At 47.9% G+C, this 23,282-nt stretch overlaps 1 protein-coding gene and 1 non-coding gene across 4 annotated transcripts in view; both read right to left on the minus strand.

The window, feature by feature from the left end:
* LOC144133867 (uncharacterized) overlaps positions 1–21,197 on the minus strand; it is a 45,681-nt gene extending 24,484 nt beyond the window's left edge. The window contains exons 1-2 of one of the 3 annotated variants that reach the window (XM_077666943.1): positions 21,092–21,197; positions 9,132–9,197 (exon numbers count right to left, since the gene is read on the minus strand). In XM_077666943.1, the coding sequence (XP_077523069.1) occupies positions 9,132–9,197; positions 21,092–21,112 (87 nt within the window). In that variant the 5' untranslated portion in view covers positions 21,113–21,197. Of the gene's footprint in view, positions 1–9,131; positions 9,198–13,896; positions 13,944–21,091 lie in introns of all 3 variants that reach the window. The other 2 variants (XM_077666937.1, XM_077666950.1) reach the window with 2 other exon arrangements.
* Positions 20,475–20,546, minus strand: TRNAQ-UUG (transfer RNA glutamine (anticodon UUG)). Its single transcript has one exon. It is a non-coding gene; the product is annotated as a tRNA-Gln (tRNA).
* Positions 21,198–23,282: the final 2,085 nt, after the last annotated feature.

Raw genomic sequence — 23,282 nt, forward strand, 5'->3', positions numbered from 1 at the left:
GAACCCGCATTCCGCAAACTTACTAATGTGAGAGCATTACTTGGCTCATCGTGCGAAAAACCTGCCATTATCAGGAACCCGTGGCCGAAACACGGCACGCAAATGACGTCATCAGCTCTCCTGGAGCAATAGGCCGCCGGCGCGTCCCCACTGCCACGTCCCTCAAAGCGCGATTGAGGTGTCCACTGACCCAATGAGCCAGTTACGAGTGTAGGAAAAAATGTCACCGGCAGATACATCCTCGGAAAAAAAGTGCCTTGAGGAAGCGCCCACTAGGAAAAATAAGTCTCCAAGTGATAAATTACCCAGAGAATTTTTCAGGAAAAGCTTCACAAAAAGGTGCCCTCTTTATTGGATTCCTCCTTGATTTCGACAATTGATGTAAGCACGAAGTATTTTGCAGTACCAGATCAGACTATCGTCATGCATACATAGTGCAGGCCATGAAAGCCACACCACTGAGCACTTCCGCCGGTGACTTCGCTGAAGCGCCGAACGATCCAGAGACGCACTCGCCCACTGCCTTTCCGGCGCTATCATTTTTTTTTTATGTACGCCCCGCGGTGGGTTGATGAATCATTGATGGTGGTGGTGGTGTGAAAGTACAGGCAAGGTTAGACTTACAGTGACTTGTCGGAAATTGCTACTCCTGAGAGACAGATTTAAATGATTGTGGCTCTACCACTGTTCCATAAGGCGAGTGTCCCCTAAAGACTTCGAGTGATTGTAACACTTATCTCCGCTCATTTCGGGAGCCCCCAGGATACACGATGACAGCCATTACATTTAGCAAAGCACCAGCGAGGGGGTGAACGCCCGGAATCTGTTCGCTGTCTAGTCACTTCTCTGCCGGTGGGCGGAATCGCTGTAGAACACAATGTTGCAAAATTGTTGGTCCACATGTGTCCTCCATCAAGAGTGGCGTAGTGGAAGCTCCACATCGCAGGGGGAGGCGTTTACCGGAAAGTTACCATGTCTAGCTGCGTTTACCCGCCTGTAGGTACCGGAAACGTATCACGTATCAAAGCAGTCTAGTATTTCTTGGGCAGCTTCTGGCATTAGTCTCGGGGAACAGTTCACAATTACAGCACCTATGCAGCCGTTACGTTTAGCACAGCACCAGCGGGGACAAGTCTCCCGTTTAGAGCGCACTGCATACCGGTACAGCACGTAACTTAAGCCGAGCACCAGGCCAGGGGAAAGCTTGTACCCACTGTATCACCGGTGGGTACCCGGCGGCACAGGGGATCGAACCCCGCACCTCCCGCATGCGAGGCGGATGCTCAAATGACGGGATTACGGGACGTTTGGTGGCACTTGTTTGGGGACATTTTTTCATACTTCGAAAATAGGAACGTTTCTTCCGGGGACATTTTATACGGGGGCGCTTTTTTCCGGAATCCACCAGTTACACTTGCTCTCGCATTTACACATCATAATAATTGCTTAGATGCCCCCATATTTCTTTTAATGACTGGACCTTGAGATATGCTCGGGCAGTGGCCGTGTGAAAGCGCTGCAAAGTCTGTTCCTTCGCTCACCATAGGCAGTGTGTTTCTACGCATGCGATCCGTGGCCTAGTGGTTTGAGCATCCGCCTCGCATCCGGGAGGTGCGGGGTTCGATCCCCTGAGCCGCCGAGTACCCACCGGTGATACAATGGGTGCAAGCATTCCCCTGGTCTGGTGCTCGGCTTATTCGGGGTGAAATACTTTCGAAATGGGTCTTTGACCCCACCTTGTGCAAGGAAAAAGTACCTTGTGCCATGGCGCTCTTTGGTCAAAGCTGCCCTTGCGCCATAAAAATTCATCATCATCGGGCTCGGAAAACTTCGGTTCATGCAGGTATCCTGTAACGACAAGCGGCGGAAGCGCCAGTAACGGCCACGGAGGACGAAGGGAAAGCGGTCTCCGTAGGGGCTTAGGGCCGGAAAGCCACGCGAATTACGATAGAGACCGCCGTCACGGGTAGGAGACGCGAGCGGAGAAAAATACAGGCGCAGTAAATTTGCATTCGCATATGAACGCGCATCACCATGCAGTAGCAGCCCTCCCCAAGTCCTCTGAATAAAGCGCAACCTAAGCTCCTTGCTCCCTCAGAGTATGCAACTCGTCCGCCCTGCTTAACGTAAGCGAAACGCCACTCCAATATACCAAGCAAAGCGCACCGTGAAGAAGGAAAAAAAAATAGCGCGGTTGATAGAACCATTCAACGCAACCGAAAAAATAATCAGAACCCCAATTTAGACTTGCCGCAGGCGAGGCCGCAACGAGTTTATTGCACGAGTGTGAATAACGTATATCAGTTGAGTGCAACGAGCCCCATGGTACCTATATGTTTGTCGTGATTTCTGTTTGCAGCATGCACTGCTATCGGAGCTCACGCGCTAGCGATACATAGTCTCAGCACATGCACAGGTGTATGACAACGCTCCAATTGGACTGTTCAATGTTAAAACAAAATCCACGAAACAACATCTCTTCCAGAGGAGAAACGATGCTGCCCTTCGCTCTACTCGAAGGGCCACTCAAAGCGAAGAATCACTGCGTGAACATCACACACCCATCCGTTTGCGCCGGCCGCGAATTGATTGGCACGAAACGCCCAGCGGCCGTGGGACCTTATCTCTACGCGCGCGTAACATTGCCCACAGCGGGAAAGTGGGGGGGGGGGGGGGGGGGGGGGGGGGGGGGGGGGGGGGCGAGCCATCGGGCACCGGCGACAGCTCTCGCCAGTGTCGTCAAGAGCGCGGGTTATGCGGGCGCTACTGATAGCGGGGGCAACGGCCGATGGAGCTGCCGTACGCACTCTGCGAACGTGCAAGTAGGGCATCTGCGCTACGTGTGTCCGATACACGGTGACCCAGAGTAGAGCGCGCAGCATTCCGCGCGCCTCTTCACAGCTCAGGTGTCCCGAGTCACGCCGGATCTCCCCCAGTCAAGGTGCTTCTCGAATCCCCGATAAGGGCAGGCTCTCAAACGCAAATTTCTCGTCCACTCGTAAAGCACTGCTGACACGTCAGGACGGCGGTGGACGCGGTTCGGAGCGGGGAAAAGCGCAGGTTTCTCCGAATTCAGCCAGAGAGAGGAAAAAAAAAACATTCAGACGAAAAAGGCAACCTCGTTGCTGCGAAGAGTCGCTGACACACGAGGCGAATGAATGGAAATGAATAATAAAGCAAGCTTTGAAAGTCATTTTTTATGACGTTTATGTACATGGAACAGTCGCGGAAGCGAGAACGCAGCGAGCCATTGCTTTAGTCACTCGATGCGCGTCTTATTCATCGATATATCATGACTCGATGACCCAGTGGCTGATATGCACGAGGTCCAGTGAGAAGCCCCACTTCGACAATATCCAAACGGGAAAATATCCGTGCACTTATACCTCAGTGTGGGCCCTGGTGGTTTAATTAATAAGAAAACTTATTTCTAGCCAAAGAATGCAGTGACGCAGGTGTTGTTTCGGGAAGCAAAACTGCGCGTTATCATTATTAACGACAGCCGACCGCGATAGCCACCTGGGCTGATATGAATCTATAGGACCGTGGTTACAAACAGCGCGAAAGACGCCACGAGTTGTGCGTGCTCTCCCTCCGTATACAGCGCACAGAGGCGGACCACGATGAGACTCAAAGGAAAGCAGCAGCAGCGAAGTCCCCTAAAACAGCAGGGAGCCAGTCGTGCAGCGTGCCAGATGAAATGAGCCGTAACCGCCGCACGCATTCCATCGTCGCGACAATGTAACAGCGCGTGGCTAGGTCGCCGCAATGAAGCATGCAGTGAACCGCCAATGGCGCAGTGTATACGTCGCGCCGCTCATCAGCCTTTCTTTGTCGTTGTGTTCGATTGCTCGTCTTTCCTGCCATTAGTGGTCGTTATTAATAACTGCCCGATTTGCATCCCTCTGTACCGTCGCGCCGTGAGGGTGCACGGGGGGTCGACGGTGCCGAGAACGCTTTGCGGGCTCGAACGAGCGCCCACCCGTCCCGTGCCCTGCGCTCAAAGGCCGCCGACGAGGCCTGCAATGACGACCCCGATCAAGGTTGCGCAGCTATCGGCCCGGAGCTCGAATTACTGCGCAGCCGCTTTTCTCTACTCGAGGAATGTAGCTGCAATGAAGTCGCAGATACGGGGACATAGTTGCCGCGAGATTCGCTCCTCCTGCAAACAATACGATCAGGAGACGCTATCTGCCGTGTCAAGGTGTGTCTGCCGCAGATTTCAGCATTTTCAGTTTGCTGCTTTCCACGGGGGACGTTTTACTTCATCGACGCCAAGTTGTGAAAGAAGGAAGGAATTCAGACCATGAGCGAATAAAGATAATGGTAGTTTCAGCTCCGGACATTTAGGTTTGCCCAAAGCTCTTCGCCGGGTAGATTGGAATGTGTCCGCGGACAGCAAATATCTAACAGTTAAAAGCAATAGACCAGTGTGCATATTTAGCAGTCACTTCACCTTGAGGGTTTTCCCCAAGCTCACCAGCTGCCGCCACCTCCACCCGGCTCTCCAGCTGCGAGCTCGCCGCCCAAAGGGCAATGGTGCAGCACGCAAGCGAAGCAGCGCGACTCAGTGGAGCCCTGGACTAGGGGCCAAACCCTGCTTTGAAGGTCAAGAGTTTGCAGCGATGAAGACGAAGACCGAACGCTAAACCCTTAATGAACCAAATAAAGTTTTTTTCTCTCTCTCTCTCTCCCCAAGCTCTTTGGACAAACACTGCTCCCGCTTCGAGTTGATCAATTCGGCCTGGCCCTGCCATCTGCTAGCGGTCCTGGTTAGCTTGGTGGAGCTACTGCCCCGCACAGGCGGTGGTCCTAGGTTCGAACCCCGGACCAGGGCGAATTTTCCTTCAACTACGTAGCTTCTGCGGAAGCTGCTCAGCTTTCCTCTGTCGTCGTATGGCTGCAGCTGGGTGGATGCTGATGAGTATTTACGTCCTATTTAAAAGACGCTTTCTCTAGATTTGGCGTGAAAAGAACTTGTCTCCGTAGAAGAGGGCTCCCGCATTGTACGGATGAAAAAGTAATCGCGCCAGTGCACGCTTAGTAATGTGCAATCTATTGTTTCACTGATCACAGGTACGGGGTTTGTTCAATGAAAATTTCTTCTGACCCACCTCCAATGCTCTAGAAGACATGATGGTCAATTTTCTTCTTCCTTTGCACACCTGGCATTCGAGCCACATACTTCTGTTGTCGCTTAATGCAGCTGGGGATTGCATTTTTGCTGGTTTGTCATCGAGCCATGACATCCACTCACTAATCTGCGTGTCACCCTCAGGAGAATATGCCTTTGATAGATAACCTCGTGGACAGAAAGAGCCGGAAATCGAATGTTGCAAGACCAAGGAAATTTGGAAGATGGTGAAAAAAATTCGTAGCGATGTGGTTCTATGCGCTCCATGCGAGTTGTAAGAGCGTAAGAGGCGGCTTTTGTCTGCAAGCTGCCCGCAGTTTGTTTTTAATGACTTCCCGTGATTTCACTGTTACCATAGCATAACAGATACTTGTTACTGTGCAGCCCTTTTGCAGCAAATATGTCATCTCCATTCCCCAGTTCTGACAGGACAGCTAGATTTACAACCTTCCTACTGCCAGCTAATTGTGTCGGCCACGTGATCTTTTCAAAGATGGCGACTCACAGTGCTTCCAATGTGCTTTCGACTCTAGGTGAGGATATACAGACATAGGGATAGGTACAGGGGTGGACAGACGGACGGATGAGATATTGCTTTATGCAGACCAGACACCAAGACATTACATGGAGGTGAAAAAGGCAGATGCACTTCACCTGACGGGGTCCAAACACCCGGTACACCACGTTGATACCAAGTCTAATCTCGCGTAATTGTTCTGGCAAAAGTTGCCTTGGTTTTTGTGCTACACGCCTAAGGCTCACGCTGCAGGTCACTCGTTGTAGAAAAGGTAGGGATAATATAGACCGCAACGCGCTACCTTCTTATGCAGGTGTTCAAGGAGTGCATGATAACAGTTACGACGCCTACCTTCGCGCACTGAGTTAATTCTTAAGCGGTCATTTCATCATTTCTCAGTATGACAACCATGAGTTTTCTGGCGACGCATACGGAGCAGTGCCGCTTCCAACGACGTCCATCCGCATTTGAACTGCCCACGTCAGTAATTTAAGATATAATACAGTTATAAACCCAGCCACGCACCATCATCGCCTCCTGATAAACTGGTGAAGTGAGTCGCCTTTCGACAAACGCGATTACCAGATATGTACTGCTGTTTTTATTCTGACACCTTGCATTGCATTCAAACTTATAAAGCAAAACACCGTTTGCATTCCAACGCTACAGTGCTCCGCGTGTTGTAAAGAGATCTGTGTCTATCCTATGTCGACAGCGGCTACTGGCAGTCCTTGTTTAACAATCCCTGGACAAGTCTTCGACTCTTGCAGTCGAACTTTATGTGTCGCCTTGATTTGCGCGTCACACCCCGCGTGCATCGTAATACACAGTGCTTTCAATACTTTTTCTTTTAAATAGTGCGCCACTTAAGCATAATAAGAGTGGAAATCACAATGTATTTACCGTGCTCCCATCTATAGTTGCCTTATCGAGAATTTTTTGGACCAGAGCGCTCCTAGGGGCCATCCAAGATGGCTGCTTTGCTTAGCATTGTGAAGGCAACGGTGCGAACGGACGGACCACAGAAACACAGACCCGTCGCTGGTCTTGTGCTTCTTTTCTTGTGGTCTGTTTCTTCGCGCCGTCCCATTCGCAAGACATCCCTACGACACGTCCAAGTCGCTCTTCTGCCTGAAGCGGCGTTTTACTCACGGCTGCGGAATAAGTTCGTGACTTTTTGTGCTTCACTGCGACATTATCAGCAATTTTGATTTAAATACTTGGTCTGTCGAGCATATATTTAAATATACATGCGGCCAATTGAAGGTGTTTGTCAGTTCTTTAACGGCAGCTAAGCTGTTTTTTGAGAATTCCACAATATTCAAGGATACAAATCTAAGTAGCCTGTAAGTAAAGCATGCCAAGCGTTTTTGCGCTAGCATTTAAAATGGCGATGTAATCGCCGAACAAAGCCCATGCTTCTCCTCACAGCGCCGGAGAAGTGCGGAGAAGCGCTGTGATGACGTCACGGACGGTGATATTTCAAATTTCCGCTGCCTTCACTCACACTAAGGTGAATCCACACCATACCGTGAGTCGTCGGATGCCACCAAGAAACGATCCATGAGCTATGCCTTCGGTGGCTTTGGATACTGAACGCAAGTGTTTCTGCGTAGGAAATGTACAACCACCGTAGACGTCATGATGCGCCCCCAACCGGGCGCAGCGCGTTGCGAAGCCTGAAAACAGCACCCGGTTTTAATCGGCAATTACGCCACCATTTCAAATGGTAACCCCCCAAAACTTTGCATGCTTCAGCTGCAAGTTTCACGCATTCGACCCCTTTAAGGTTGTCAGATTCTAAAACCGCTTCAGTTGCCCTTTAAGGAATACATGCGTAGCGCAGAGAATGGAGATAAAGAATTCAAGAAAACAGACCTATGGGCGCAAAATATGTTGCCTTCATTGTGAGGAGCATATATACGGACACTTGAAAAATGTACCCTAATTAACGGTGACAAACCGTGCAGTGCGATAGTCTTTATTTCTTCTCTGTTATCACCTAATGCCGTTTTCATGTTCACGTATCCTTATAATGTCCCAAACTGGGACCTTCCGGGATAAAATGAAAAATAAAGAGGACACACGCGCTTCGGAATTGGCGTCCAAAGGTCACGACGTGGAAAACGGTAACCGACGCTGGGTCGTACTACAACCTGCAGGCAAGCGCCCACTCGCAGATAGCGTTTGACCAGCGCTCTCCCCCTTCCCTTCCCTATGGACCCCCGAGTTATGGCCCAGGAAGGCGCGTGGAGCGGGGAACGTGGGGGGCGAGCTCGCGACGACTGCGGTGGCGGCCGGGGTGACGCAACGCAGCCCGGAGGAGAAACTGCGATGGCGGCGGACGCTCCTCCGGCACGTGCGTCGCGGCCGACATTTGCGGAGCGCTTCCCGGATCGCACGATACACTTAAGACACCGGTATTTCCTGTTTACAGCGGCTTTCCCGGAGTCGCTCGCGGTGCGAAGCTGCTGTCCGCGGAGACGAGTGCCGCCACGGAATGCTCGTTCCGCGGAGGCAGCCGGACGCGCGGATTGTTGCGCTCACCGCGCCTCAGGCACGCGCCCTTATCAGCTCAGTGGACACATCAGCGCGTGCTCGGGACGGACTTGATGGCCCGCCCGGCCAAGATGCTTCACGAACAGCGGCCCAAATAACGCCAGCATCCCGTGGCACAGGAGCGCGTGACAGATAAGCATATCTGTCGTGATTGCGTAAGACGCATGGGAGATGGGGCGCTCGATTTTCTCAAGATGGAAAACTGAAGCCAGGCTTTGAGAGCTTCGACTGCGCACCGAGCGACGCTTCGTTTAGCATACTTGCCCGAGGGGCAGCTGAAAACATACACCAGTCGATGACACACTACAGCGAACCAGGGCCCGCGCTGGAGGCAACGTAGATGTAAACTGACCGTGAAGCTTCCACAGCAGCCATGCATCGAGAAACGGGAGGCTCATGGGTAGGAGGCCTACATGGCGGCGCGGATCCCCATCCCCTAAATCAGATGAAGGAGAGGGAAGCGGGGCCAGTTAATTTTGCCGGAAGTGCTCTTAAGCCCCTATCATGCAATGCCCCCTTGCGGACCTTTGAGGTAAAAATAAATAAAATAAAATAAAATACGTTACGCAATACGAACGTTCTCGCTACGAATTACTTTTTTTTTTGGCTGAGTTGGCAATGTTCGCACCCAAAGGTCATCTTTTCTCGCAAACTGCTGCCTTTCAGCGCATGCCAGCATTTTGATGTATTAATTAACTTTCAGATGAACGCGCCTTGGTTTCCTTGCCTATTTTAATACATCAGGCATAAGCTGTGAGGCAATATTCAGTCTCCAGTGCCAACAACAAATGCGAAAAGAGTTGACAGGTGCATAATAATTAAGCAAACAGCTACGTACATTCAAGCACCGGTGCATCTTCAACAGCAGTTATATAACGGCGTGCATTCGTCACGAAATGCCTGAGAAAAAAAAAAAAAAACCTTGTTCGGTTTACTGCCGCTAGAGGCATCCACGGCGTGGTTCTTTCTCCCGCCATCCGTGGTCGCCTGCAAGGAGCCACAACGACAGACAAATAACGGCTGGTTCGTGCAGAAATTGAACCAATATCAGGATGACACACGTTCGCCACCATTCAAGGAGCGGTGCCGCAAGATAACAATATCCACGCTGTGATAAACATTCATGCGCATTCCTGCGCATAGAATCAGAGAGTGCAAGTGGAAAATGAAGAATTACTGAAAAGCTATCAGCAGTGCGGACATCATGCGCGTACCCGCGCCATGACATGCACGCACGCACTACGGTCTTTGCACGAAAGGATTACAAAGCTTTCTAAGTACCTGGCCGTATGACATTTGTTTGGCAACACTGTAAATTTCACTTTTGTCTCCGTTTTTTATCAGACAAAAGCGAAAAAACTCAGGCTGCTCCTGGATGGAAGTGCAAGTCCGCTTTGATATTCAGATGTTTCGAAAAACGCAACCATACCCAACAATTCTGGACAAAAGCATTTTTGAACAGGAAATAGTTTATGAACGCAATTTTCTTTTATATATCGAAATATTTCACTGTAATAATCAATATATCCGCAGATCTTTCGTCGGCAGGCTTGCATTTTTTGGCTATTAACGTTTTCGCTATCGTCAGAAGTGTTCCCCATTGGTTTTCTATGACAGTCTTCGCTGCTCGATGCGAGAGCGATGCAAAAATTAAAAAAAAATATTTTGCTACTCGTCGGAAGAATGGGCCATCACCTTTAATATTTCCATAACAGTACCTCACAATTTTTAAATATTCAAAATATTTGTCCAAGAATGTTGGACAAGAAAGAGTTTGCCTGCCATGTTTTGTTGCACCGGCCAAACAATCACGCTTCTCCGCCTGTGGCATTTCATAACATCCGAGGGACAGCATCAAGGACGAGCAAAAAGAAAGCACAAGAGTGAAAAACAAAGGCTGCGGCGGTGGCGTTGTCACGCGAACGTGGGCGCCTTGTGCCCGCAGAGTGCGCTGCCAGAAGCTTCGAGAGCGCTGTCATCGGTTTCACGCAGACGGACTGCAAGTATTACTCCATGTCAACCTTTTTGTTTCGCGTTCCGCATTTTTGCGCACCCTATCGCGCGGTGCAAGCGTTTCGAGAGCTTCAGTGTCTCCAAACCGCCTATAGTGACGTCACGTAAAGTGAAAGCAAGCTTGTCGACGCCAGCGCTCTAGCTGACGGTTTCGATGGTAGCAATTTTAACAACGACGCTAGTTCGGTGTGCATTTTGACGGCGTGGCCAAGCAGCCTAAAACGATACTTTGAAGAGCCATGCAGTTATTTATTATTTTTTTTTGCGGAGTTTCAAGCCAACCTGTCATTTGCGTTCATATGATGGGGGGTGGCGCTTCGGATAAAGACACAGTTTTTAGACACAGGTAGCCCAAAGGCAGCCCTACAACGTATGCTTTAAACTACGCTACCTCGTAGACTACGTTACACCGAATGATGCAGCACACTATTTGGTGAGGAAGGAACAGTAGACTGTCATGCATTGGCACCTGCTGGAATTCGTCGCTTCCGAAGTGAATAAGTACTAATACGGGTATCGGTAGTATATATACGCACGGTGCCAGATAAAGGAAAGCAGCGGGTTAGCCCGTGATGATGGCAGCGCGGGCTTGAAACACTTAGCAGCGTGCTGAACACAGCTTGGATCGAAGCAGGACACATTATTAAAGTATACCCAGCAAATGCACCGATTCAGCGAGCCTGGGCGGTTGTCTCCCATACGACATTTCAGCAAACCTTTTTCCTAAGGACTGCCCATGGCTGGAATGACCTCCCAACCGCAAGGGGGACAATTATCAAACCGTGATTCCTCAAATCTACCATTCAGAAAGCACGTCATCAGTGCGATTGTAAATTCTGAATAATATTGTGCCGTTGATATGTCAACTCGTCATGTAATGTGTCATGCAGGTACCCCCGAGTAAATTTAAACCAACCAAACTAGCAACAACAACAACAAAACACACAAATGACCTAGTTTTCTCTACCAGCGTTACACCGATTAAGTCCGACGTGTAAAGCTCCTCATCACCAGGAGCATTCGACATGGTGAAGCTTTGGCTTTAAAGTGTCAACTTTCTGGATGAGACTGTCAGGTGTAAATTTGATTTGAACGTGGCTTCACAGGCAGAGCTGCAGACTCTGTCGAGCTTGGGCCATTTCGCGTGGCATCGCATGCCCTCTATCCCATAATCAACGTGCAGTGACAAAAGCATAAAACTCTTAATTCGAAAGCAAGCCATTCGTTGACGCACCGCTGCTATCTCGGGTACATTCGATCGTCACTCGTTGGTTATAACTAAAGGATATAAAAGCCAAGGAAAGCGCGAATGTAGATGCATCCCGTTTAAAGAAATACTCATCACTGGTTTTTCTTTTCCCACGTAGTGTTTGCGCTTCACGTGTCAGCTGTATTCTATATATTGGCGATTTTCACGACCCATAGGGGGCCCATCAGTTTACCTAATATGGCGGCGTCACGGAGGACTGCTTCGCAGCCTGGGTTCAATCGTGCGTGTTTTAAGATTTTTCGATAAACTCGTGCTCGTTTGTCAATGTTGGTGACCTCGTGTGAGTTTGTTTCTCGTTGTTCGACGGTTTAAAAGGAATAAGCGATAAATAACAAAGAAATCACTGTCTGGCGTGTGGTGCACGCGCGCTTTGGAGAGAATTTAAAATCAATAACATCGACGTTGGAGACTTGTACATCGTACAGACAGCAGGTGATTGACAGAACTAGAAGCGCAATTTTTTTTATTGTATTTACAGCAGTACGCATAATGAAGGCTGGGTGACTGCCGTGCGGCTCAGTTGCGCAGAAAACAAGCTATGAACGTTCCCATTGTCGCATGAGTTTTGGCTGCTAACGCTGCTCCTCGATTCGCGTTTTTTCGTGATTATAAATTGAAATGACCACGTGCTACTTTAGTAGTAGCAGTAAGTGGTTTATTAAAAATAATGATAAAAGGAAGGAAAATATTTTGCTATCCCCGGAATCTGCCATCGCTTCGGGAGCACCTGAGCTGGGGCAGCGGAAATAAAGGATCGCAGGCAGGGTGAAGAAATTAAATGAAAAAGGTTTGGTTTATGGTAGTTCAACGTCCAAAAGCAGCTCAGGCTATGATGGACGCCGTAATGGAGGGCTCCGGAAATTTCGGCCACCTGGGGTTTCTTTAATGTGCACTGACATCGCACAGCACACGGGCCTCTAGAATTTCGCCTCCATCGAAATTCAACCGCCGTGGTCGGGATCGAACCCGCGTCTTTCGGGCCAGCAAGCGAGCGCCATAACCACTGAGCCACGGCGGCGGCCCGAAATGGAGGAGGTGGGGGGACAGAAAAGATAGGGGGAGAGGTAATATACACAAATAATATATTTATACAATAATAAACGCATACAGATTGCATGCGTGTTATGTTCATAAGAAGAAAGAAAAAGCGCACGCTCACAACACTATATATGTAGACTACAGCTGGAGTGGGGCGTCCAACTTTAGACACGAATATTTATTTTTTAATCGAGTGCACAAGTGGTAAGCGAGAGCAATATGTGAGGTGGCCTTCCACGAGCATTATATTCTTGGAGCAAACGCGCCTTGCGTTCTCTGTTCGTTAGCAGTGGCTGGAAGGCACGTAATGAATGCAAGGCCACTCTGATACACTTTTTCCGTCCGATCCTATTCGGGCTCTTACCATCCGCCCGTCTGAGTGCATGTTTCCAGCTTCAGCGAAGACACGGGACAATAACGAACTGCAAAAAGAATTACGCATGCCGGCGCACGGCTTGCCATATTACAGGGATATTCATGCAAAAAACTCCTCGCGCTTCCGTTAGTCGCATGTGCCCAGCGATGGTTGCTATCAAACAAACAGCCTCGCGTATTTACATATGTCAACGAAAATCATCTGTTCAGAAATTGAGGCTCAATACCTTATAAGAACTGCGCTGTCATGGTCCTGCAAAGGCTCCACTATATATATAGCGTGCAAGATTCCGAAAGAACATGCACTCTTCTTTTTTTTTTTTCGTGTAAGGGTCCTTCACCGGGGCCAATTTGTGGGCGTCGCCGTATGCTGAACGGAAAAACATTCTATTTCGCCTATTGGACAGCAGCACAGCCTATTTGCAAACCTGTGAGGCGGGAAGGGTGACAGAGCTATCGCCTTCAATTCTTCGTCCAGGAGGGGGAGTAAAGCAATCTTTCTTCCTCTCATTCTGACCACGCGCTTCGGCGCCGTCCTGCCCTGTGGAGCTCGTGCGTTGCGTCGGCTCGTGAAACCCGCATCCCTGTCGTAAAATCCCAGTCTTAAAATAACACGTATTTTGCTGACACAAACATACAGCGGAGGATGGCAAAACGGGGAAGCCGGCCGAAGTCCGGCTGGCGGAAGGGCGCATGCACTTGCTTGCGGCATGAGAACTTCGCGCGAGCAAAGTATACTTGCTGCGCGGTTACGCGTTCATCTTTTCTTTTTTTTTAGCGTAAACAGCGTTTACACAAAGGCAACACGGCAAATTTCACGTCGAGTCAAAAGTTGTGCACAGGAATAAGAGGATCAAATGGGAGGGGGGGGGGGGGGGGGTAGACGTGCTGACGCGCACGCACGATCCATAACTGGCAGCCGTTATCGCAACAGCGATGGGCATGCCGTCGTAAAATGCAACCAGGGGGGGTGAGAGGTTGTGCACTCACCTGCTCGGAAAGCACATCATAAAGCGGGATGTCAGGCAAACATGTTTCTGAGCAAAAAAAAAAGGTATGTACCTTCAGGCGGAGCCATGACCAAGCGCCCCATGTAGCCCCAATGCAACGTCACGTCCTTATATAATTCTGTATGTTGCAACAACGTTATGCGCTATAGATTGGAACGCTATGCAAATTGTAAAAAATAGACGTTTATATTATATCCTAAACACTAGTTCCACGAATGAAGTTCGAATCATAACTGAAAATTAGCAACACAAGGATATTTCAGGCGCTGTATTACAAAAATTGTTACACTCGTCATATATCAATGTTGTTCTTTCGTGAACAGAATATTGCAGTTGAACCACTTGGATTGTGCCTGCCATAGATTGCACACATATAGCGCCAAAATTTCATTGCCAAATTACTAATTACCTATTCACCACTAACACTTACTAGGATACACTTCTGGCTATAGGTACGCAAGCGTGAACCCTTTGAAGCTGCATGTATTAGCTGTGCTCTGCTATAGCGCTCTATTGTCGCTTTCGTTGCCCGTTGCAGTGTTGACTGAAACTGCGTATTCTCACAAATGGCGGGTCAGTTCCTGCCGGAGGACTGACATTTTAGCGAAGGTTGCACATAGGTAGGTTAACTATTGCGTGATCGTTGAAATAACGTTAGAAAAAAAAATACTTTAAAGCTTCAGAAGCGTGCGAAAAAAAGGACATCGAACGTAATGAATTAACGTTTGACTGAAACAAATAAAATCATAATTATAACGTCTCGGTGCTACCTGGGGCGATCGGATTCGTTCCATTTTCTCGTAACTTAATTACCACGCGCATAGTACAGCGTGCAGCCTGGCAGCTGATAAAGTCCAAGCCTACATGCGTTCCGAGTAGGCGGATAGACAAGAGACTATGTAGTTCGGGAATATATCGCCGCGTGGCTCTGCCGGCTATTGCGTTCTGCTGATCGAGCGCAAGTTCGAAGGTTATATTGCTAACCGCGTGTTCTGATCTGTAATTGAGATTTCGCTACACGTCAAAGAACCCAAGCGGACGCAAATGATCCGGAGAGACAACAGCGCCAAAATTTGTCATGAATTTTTGGCGCTAAGTATGCAAATCTATGGCAGCCAAAATGCAATAGCTGGAAAATCCTGTCAATTGAAGGTGATCTGATCGAGTCGTAGAAAAAGCCTCGGGCCACAGGGTTTGACATACACATGTATTGTTAGTTTACATTGAATATTTAAACATTATGTACGTTAATATTTAGAACAGAAATATTATTAAACTAACTTTTAAGGCGTAAGAAACGTCATGTTTAATTTGTAAGGCTGGCATAATGTTTAAGTCTAACATGCAACGTTGCTGCAGACTAAAACAAGTCTTCTTGTCGAAACGTTGGAACATTTTGTATACATCGTTCTAACGCTTCGTGCTACCCGTGCCGATGACTGACTAGGTCAGGGGCGCGAGCAAGTCGCAAACGTGTTGGCCGTTTCGAGGAATCGGCTCCAGGCTTCCGAAGCCAGCTGGCACATTTTAATCAGACACATGTAATAAATAAGACGCGCTACAAAAAATAATAATAAAAAGGAAAGGAGAATGCGACCTAACTGCACCCAGCTGTTTTCATCGACTATCACACAAATGGGATAACTGGCCGACAATCGCCGACGGCTCGGGCACCCCTCCGCCATTATGGTATAAGACGGCGGCCTGGCCAAAGTTGCTTACTCTGTTCTAGGTACCCAACTGAGGCGAACAACTGATTTCTTTGGGGTATAACAGCTTTAAGACCATTACAGATATACAAAAAGAAATTACATGAGTCTTAAGCGCTCTAAGGATTAGTCGCTTGAAGCGACGGTTCAAACAATTCCTAGAGGATAAAAGTGTACACCGATCAGAAGAAGGCGACGTCAATAGGTAAGGGTTAATAGAATTCGCAATGTGTTTTCACTGCAAGCTGCAGCTTCACATGAGTATTTAGTCATATGCGGCGTATTCCATGTAAAGTGGCCAGGGAAGTTTTCTGGCTGTTAACTTGTTTTAAAATAAAAAAAATCCACTAACCCATCCTGCTGCAGGTAACAGTTGAGTGCTATTCTCGACAACTAGCACCAATTCTTTATCATGCTTTTAACCCTTGTTAACGTTACGTAAAACACCGTGAATTCAGGCGGCTGCATTCGATACGTGTAACTTGACACCACGCTTAAAGGCATACAGACACAAAGTTTTTAGCCGGCGCGGTGGCTGAGTGGTTATGGCGCTCGCCTGCAGGCCCTAAAGACGCGGGTTCGATCCCGGCCGCGGCGGTCGAATTTCGATGGAGGCGAAATTCGAGAGGCCCGTGTACTGTGCGATGTCAGTGCACGTTAAAGAACCCCAGGTGGCCGAACTTTCCGGAGCCCTTCACTACGGCTTCCCTCATAGTCCGAGTCCCTTTGGGATGTTAAATCCCCATAAACCATAAAACCATAAATAAATTTGTTGGGTGTCCGTTTTATCTGCCTTAAAAGAGAGGCCTGTGGGCTTAGTAACCATGAAAATGAGCTCTAAACACCAGTGCGCAGCGTTAGTAATTACTAGAAACGATTTCGTACCGGTTGTTTCGGTCTTCGTCGGCGCCAACTTTGAAGTGCACCTTGACGTCACGATCGACCGGCCAACCTGGTCTACCGTGCACGAGTCTGACGACGTCATGGCTGTACCAGCACTGGTTGTTCCTGAGAGTTCAACCACTGAGTTCGGTGACGTCACAGTAATTGTGGCAAGTGCTATTCTGTAACGATCCATTTCATCTGGTCATGACGTCAATGTGACGAAACAAACAGCAGGCAGGAAAGCGAACGGCTAATCACAGACACAGCCAGTCTGGTCGCAATCCAGCCCCCTGCCGGTCCTGACAGAGGAGCGTGAAATACCGCGCGTAGAGAAGTGCAAATGTCTGGGGGTGTGGACTGACGAAGAAAGGGAATATTTAAAGACCCATGAAGAACATCTCAAGGCGAAAAGAAAGAGGAACGCGGCCATAGTGAAGCATAGAGCACTGCAGGGATACAATAGATATGAAGTAATACGAGAACTGTAGACGGGGTGTCTACAGTCCTCGCAGACATTCCAGGGGACTGACTTTTGCGAACGCGGTACTGTGCTTAAAATCAGACGTAGTCCAAAGGCTAGAGATTAACCAAAGAACGGTGGGAAAATTAGCTTTAGGGGCCCAGGGAAAGACAAGCAAAACTGTACAGTGATCGAGATATGGGTTGGTCGTCCTTTAAAGGGGCTCTAATAAAGTTACAGTATGGCTGGGACGTTAAAGCACGCCTCTTCACGAATACTGTCCAGCAAAAAAAAAAAAAGAAAAAATAATTCTAATGCCCTTTGTAGAAGCTCAGTTATCTGCAGTCAGAATTTGAATTTCAGCGTCTTCGCGCTTTTCCCTCTCCTCTCGTCACTTTTTGCACGCTGGAAGGTCGGCGCTCCTCCACCGGCCCCACCTCCGGGGGAGAACTTTCTGGCCCGCCGGAGCTACGCGGCTGATTGGCCGCGGCCTTGGTAGCTGCCTGACGTCTGAAAAAATCTAACCAGCAGCCACCTCTCAACATGTATACGCAAATGCGAGCGACGGAGGAGGGTGCGAGCATGAAAAAGTCGCCGGGAAGGGATCGTCCACTTTCGCGCGTGATTGTGGGTTCTCTGCTGCGTGTAGTAGTGTATTACTTGGCTCAGATTTTCATGACAGCACAATGCAGTGATTAAGCGAGTTGATGTGCTTTCATCGGAAGGTGTTTCAGAGCCCCTTTAAGGCGAGGGAAGTGCAGAGCAAACTATCGTTTGAGGAACGACTACGAAAAATAAAGAGGTGGGCAGCCAAAGCATTCAAATATTTGTACAGTAGAAACGCGGACACGCGATGGAAGAAAAAAAAAAACTACAGAGAATGTTTACTACATTCGAATCAGTGCGAAAGCGCGGATTTGTGCATACGTAGAAGACGACGGTGAGCGGGCAATGCCGCGGGACGGAGCGCTCGCGCTAGGCCAGCTGCGAACAGACAACGGACGATTTTGCTCAGGGTTGGTACCTATCGGATTAGCGCTTATGCGCAATGAAAGGAGCAGAATGCTTAAGAGAGGCTACACAGGCAACAACGGGGCAATAACAAACATCAAAAAGAAGGTCCGCGAAATCGAGACTGCAAAGTGGAGGCAAAAAATGCGAACGAAATAATCATTGCGGGAATGCAGAGCGGGTAAGAATAAAATCCGGAAGGAAACGCTGTATGATAATTCAAGAGGCAGTGCCCTCCTATATGAGACTAAATCAGGTTGCCTTATTAGAACCAGGCAATATAGAAGCATGCGGGAGCAGTGTAGAAACAATTAACATGTTCTAGTAAACTGTAAAGCTGTACAACCGCATGTCAGAAATGACGTATTCAGCCCCTAGTCGCGGACGAAAGAGAGTCGCATAGGGAGATGATTTAATTTACAGGGAGGAACATTGTTTTCACAAAATCAAGACCTAGCGGCCCCCAACTACTTATAAACGAGAAAATATGCCGCTCCAAGGACGTTTCGTGCTCCTTCTTCAGGACTGCGCGATCCTGCCTTTGCGAGACAACCAGTGATTCATCATACTACCGCCTACAACCGTCGTGCAGACTCATCCAGCATTCCCTCATGACAAAAAAAAAAAAAAAAGCACCGCGCAAGAATGCTTTGACGTGGTTGCGCTGTTCGTGCAGCCCCAATGATCAAGACGGTCATAGAATCACATCTTGCCGATACCCGAGCTCGTTTTTATTGTAAAATATCCCAGGAAACATTTGCAGCAGCGCGGCGAGCATAGCCGTCAATAAGAGGAGTCTCGAAATCAAAACAGCGCAAAACAGACGACGGCGAGAAAGTCGCAAACACGAGCGTTGAATCTTTCGCTTTCGGGGACGACTGGCAAGTCGGTTTTGGGGTGACGGAAAGGTGTCTGCCTGTATACAGCCGCCGATGCAGGACAGCTTCCGCTCTCAATTGTGTGCGCTAACGTAGAGAGCGCATGAGGCGGTCCTGACGGCACCCGCGGAAGTACTCCGAGTAGGAGAAATTCCCGACTAACACGAGCTCCAGCGAATACCTATTACTCGCGCGACAGGGTCTCCGAAACTGCTGAAGCTGGATGGTTTTGTAGATGCAAAATCCGCCACCTTTTCACCTCATGTACCACGTGAGATGGATTCCAGCGTATACATAGTCGATTTACATTAGTTCATCTTCAGATTTTGCTGCTCTTGCCGTAAATTCCTCTTTGCCGCGGACAGTAAATTAAAGTGGGTAAAGTGAAAACAACCCACATTAAACAAATTTTGCATTTTTATATACTAATGTCACACCGAAAAGTAAGCAGCATAACAAGGTTGATTAAAACCTATCTACGTTCAGAATTTTTTTTTTTTTTGGTCCTCAACCCGTTTGAACCCATTTGAATCCGTTCGAAGCTTTTCCGACTGGTTCGAACCAGTACAGAAAGTCGCTCCGGAGCCGAACTGGGGAACTGAACCCGAAAGGCACGAACTTGAACCTGAACCAAGCCCAAAAAAATTCCGGTTCGTTACCCTGAATTATTACTCTGTCCATTGTCCGGACAGCGAGTTTCCAAAATAAAAGGGGTTGTATTAACGGGGCACGACTCTACATCATTCACACGCCTGTCTCAGTTAGAAAAGGCAGGAAAACAAGTCCGCAAAATTTTCTGTTGAAAAAAAAAGATAGCGACAAAGAAATCAACACAGCAAACAGTTTGCGACTAGATGAATGTTTGGACTGACACTTCGAAAATTGAATCATAACTGAATTGGCAAGAAAAGCAAACATTATCTGAGCAGGTTGAAACGCGTTTAGCGATAAGTACGGCAATGTTCTGCTAGAAAACTGGTCGAAAGTGAGGGGCAAGCGCTTTTTGATCGCTACCTGCAGAATTTGGAACACGAAGGCTGAGGTGCCAAACGCAGCTTAGTCGCTGTGGTTACACCCATCCCCCCGTATGCAACTGCTACGCCACCCTTAGCGCTTGGCGCTACACCCGATGCGGTACGCACCCCCTAGAGCGGGCAAGGGCGCCGAACCAAACTAGCAAGAGACGCGCTCCAGCGAAACGAACTGTAAACCGCCCGCCCCGCACCTACTGTTTCGTTGATTTCTAGCTGCGGATGATGGAAGAGGCCGCGATAAAAGCTGAAGTAATGCAGGCTGAAAAGCACCCGACCACATTTACTGGAAGCAGCGCAGAGAAGTACTTCATGTCTTCCTTACGAGTGCGACGACTGAAGCCAGACAGCGAAGCAAATCAAAGCCCCTAAGAATTCCTTTAAATTGCGCCAGAGGAATGACCACCGGCACTACCATGCAATGAAAATCGTACAATGCCAAATAAAGAAAACGCAGAGAATAAAAAAAAACGCGAAAAAAAATACCGAGGTCCCACCGAGATTTGAACTCGGATCGCTGGATTCGAAGTCCAGAGTGCTAACCATTACACCACGAAAATAAAAAAAAAACACAAAAAATACCGAGGTCCCACCGAGATTTGAACTCGGATCGCTGGATTCAAAGTCCAGAGTGCTAACCATTACACCATGGGACCACAACGGACGAGACCTTCTAAACAGTGTATATAAAGGTTACCGCGTATGAAAATTCTGCTCTTAAGTAGTCTGTTTTTTCTTTTTCACGTTTCATACCACCCATGCAGCCGGACATTTCCCTTGCTCGTTCAGAAAAAGCAAACACCGTGCAGCACACTACTACATGAATTGGTTGTTTACCGGCTCCACAGATGGCGCCACCTCTCGAGCAAACTGCGCCACACGCATTTTCACAGCCTTTCGGCGACCGTCAATTACATTACTTCTAGGCCACTGTGTCTTTCGCTAGCTTGTATATCAACGCGTCGAAACCTCCTGTCTTGAATATTCCCTTTGAATGATAAAAACCCAAGCTTCAAAACCTATCCCATCAGTGGTACCTCAGCCCATGTTGGGCGATACAACGTGGGGACATAGGTGCACATCGGGCGTGCGGCGCAGGCTTCGTCCGAGTACCGGGATATCAGGACCACTTTTGTTCGAGGGCCACTAAACACGCTGCACGTAGAGAAGTAAGCTGATCACTGCCAGGTTCCTCACATACCAAGTGCGCCGCTGTATCCATCGCGCTGTTGCCGAACCTCCTCCGACACAATGAAACCCAACTCGAGGAAAATTTTGGACATGATGTCCCCGGCGTTCTCCCTAGGTGACTTAGTTGTCCCTATTCGACCGTGCGGATGGGGTTCAAGCAAGGCGATATTTCGTACGCAGGCTCGCATCTTCGCAGTACTGAGAAAGCATTTACAAAACGCAGCGCTCACGCTATCCTCGGAGCATCAGCCAACCAATGGCTCTTCTGCCAAAAAATTATCACCTGCGAGTGCATTCTCAGAAGTTCATTCATGCCTAAAATTCAGTCAAAGCCGCTAAGTGATAGAGCAAACGATTTATGCGAAGGCGAGGAAAAGTGGCCAAACTGCGATAAAAAGAAAGGGGAGTGCCACAGAACTACACAACTACTTTGCGCGCGCAGTCTCCTATGGCGGCTTATTTGTATAAAGACATTTTATGATAGAGCGCAGATCATTTCCCAGGCCATGGTGAATGTAATAAAACTGGTTGGCTGGGGATAATGTAACAACAACAACAAAAGTATGATTTGTCACTACACCCGCCGCGGTGGCAGCGGCTTTTTTCTTTTATTTTTTTTTATTCGAAAATGAAACTGAGCACAATTCAATATGTACAATAATAACTGGACCCATAGCCAGGGGCTAGTTTCGGGTCCAACACAATACAATACAACATATTTGCAGCACGCGGAAACGAACATTTCTATTCCTAAAATAAAAATTAGAACGTTATAAGATTTGCGGAGAAAAAATACAGGAATACAAACAAAACGCCCACAAAAACATAGTTCTCTTCGAAACAAAAAGTAAAAAATTCATACCATATACTTCACATATTCATCAGGAACATTTTGAGGGATTGTACAAAATTTGTTTCTGTTTTAACCTCATTAGGAATGCCATTCCAGATTAAAACTCCATTGAATTCTAATAATCTTTGCCCGTAAGTATTGTGACAGGCGGGCAAATTGAAATGTTTTGCACTAAGCAGCCCTAGTCTCCCTTTTAGGAGTTATAAAGATACTGTGGGGAAGCGGTTCATTGAGCTGTAGTATTTTATGAATTGTCTGGGCTATCTTTAATGTATACATGGAATGGAAAGGTAGAATGCCGGTGGACTTGAAAAGTGGTTCAGTAGAGTCAGTATATTTTGAATAAGTAATTATTCTTATCGCTCTCTTCTGCAATCGGATTACAGGTTCGAGATATGTGGGGTATGTGTTACCCCATGACTCCATGCAGTAGATTAGCTGGCTTTGTATAAAAGCAAAGTAGAGTATTCGGAGTATAGAGAAATTAAAGCATTCTCACGCTTGTAATAAAATATGGCAACCATATGCCAGCTTTGAGCAAACTTGCTTTACTTGATTCTTCCAGTGCATATCAGAATCAAGATATACGCCAAGATATTTAAAACTGCTTACTTCTTGTATTGGCTGGTTATTCAAATACAAAGCAACATTTTGGTAGTTTAATTTTTTTCCCCTAGAGCGGAACAAAGTATATTTGGTTTTCTGAATGTTAACGGAGAGGTGGTTGTTAGTAAACCAGTTAAGAACCATTTCCATCTCTTCGTTTATCTTTTTGTTGAGTTCATCGATTGTGTCTCCTACAAATATTAAAGCTGTGTCATCAGCGTACATCACTGATCCTAAGGTCGCGGGTTCGATCCTGGCCGCGGTGGCCGTATTTCGATGGAGGCGAAATACGAAAACGCACGATCGTACGCTGAGCGATGCGAGCCTTTCAGAGGCTCGCAAACTTTACTCCTATCATGCACCCCATCAAAGCTGCTGCAAACGAATGAAAATGGCTCCAGCTCCGCTCAGAGGTAAAATCTTTAAAACTGCTTACTTCTTGTATTGGCTGGTTATTCAAATACAAAGCAACATTTTGGTAGTTTAATTTTTTTCCCCTAGAGCGGAACAAAGTATATTTGGTTTTCTGAATGTTAACGGAGAGGTGGTTGTTAGTAAACCAGTTAAGAACCATTTCCATCTCTTCGTTTATCTTTTTGTTGAGTTCATCGATTGTGTCTCCTACAAATATTAAAGCTGTGTCATCAGCGTACATCACTGATCCTAAGGTCGCGGGTTCGATCCTGGCCGCGGTGGCCGTATTTCGATGGAGGCGAAATACGAAAACGCACGATCGTACGCT

The sequence above is a fragment of the Amblyomma americanum genome, chromosome 1, assembly GCF_052857255.1.
Source record: "Amblyomma americanum isolate KBUSLIRL-KWMA chromosome 1, ASM5285725v1, whole genome shotgun sequence".
Lineage (NCBI taxonomy): Eukaryota > Metazoa > Arthropoda > Arachnida > Ixodida > Ixodidae > Amblyomma > Amblyomma americanum.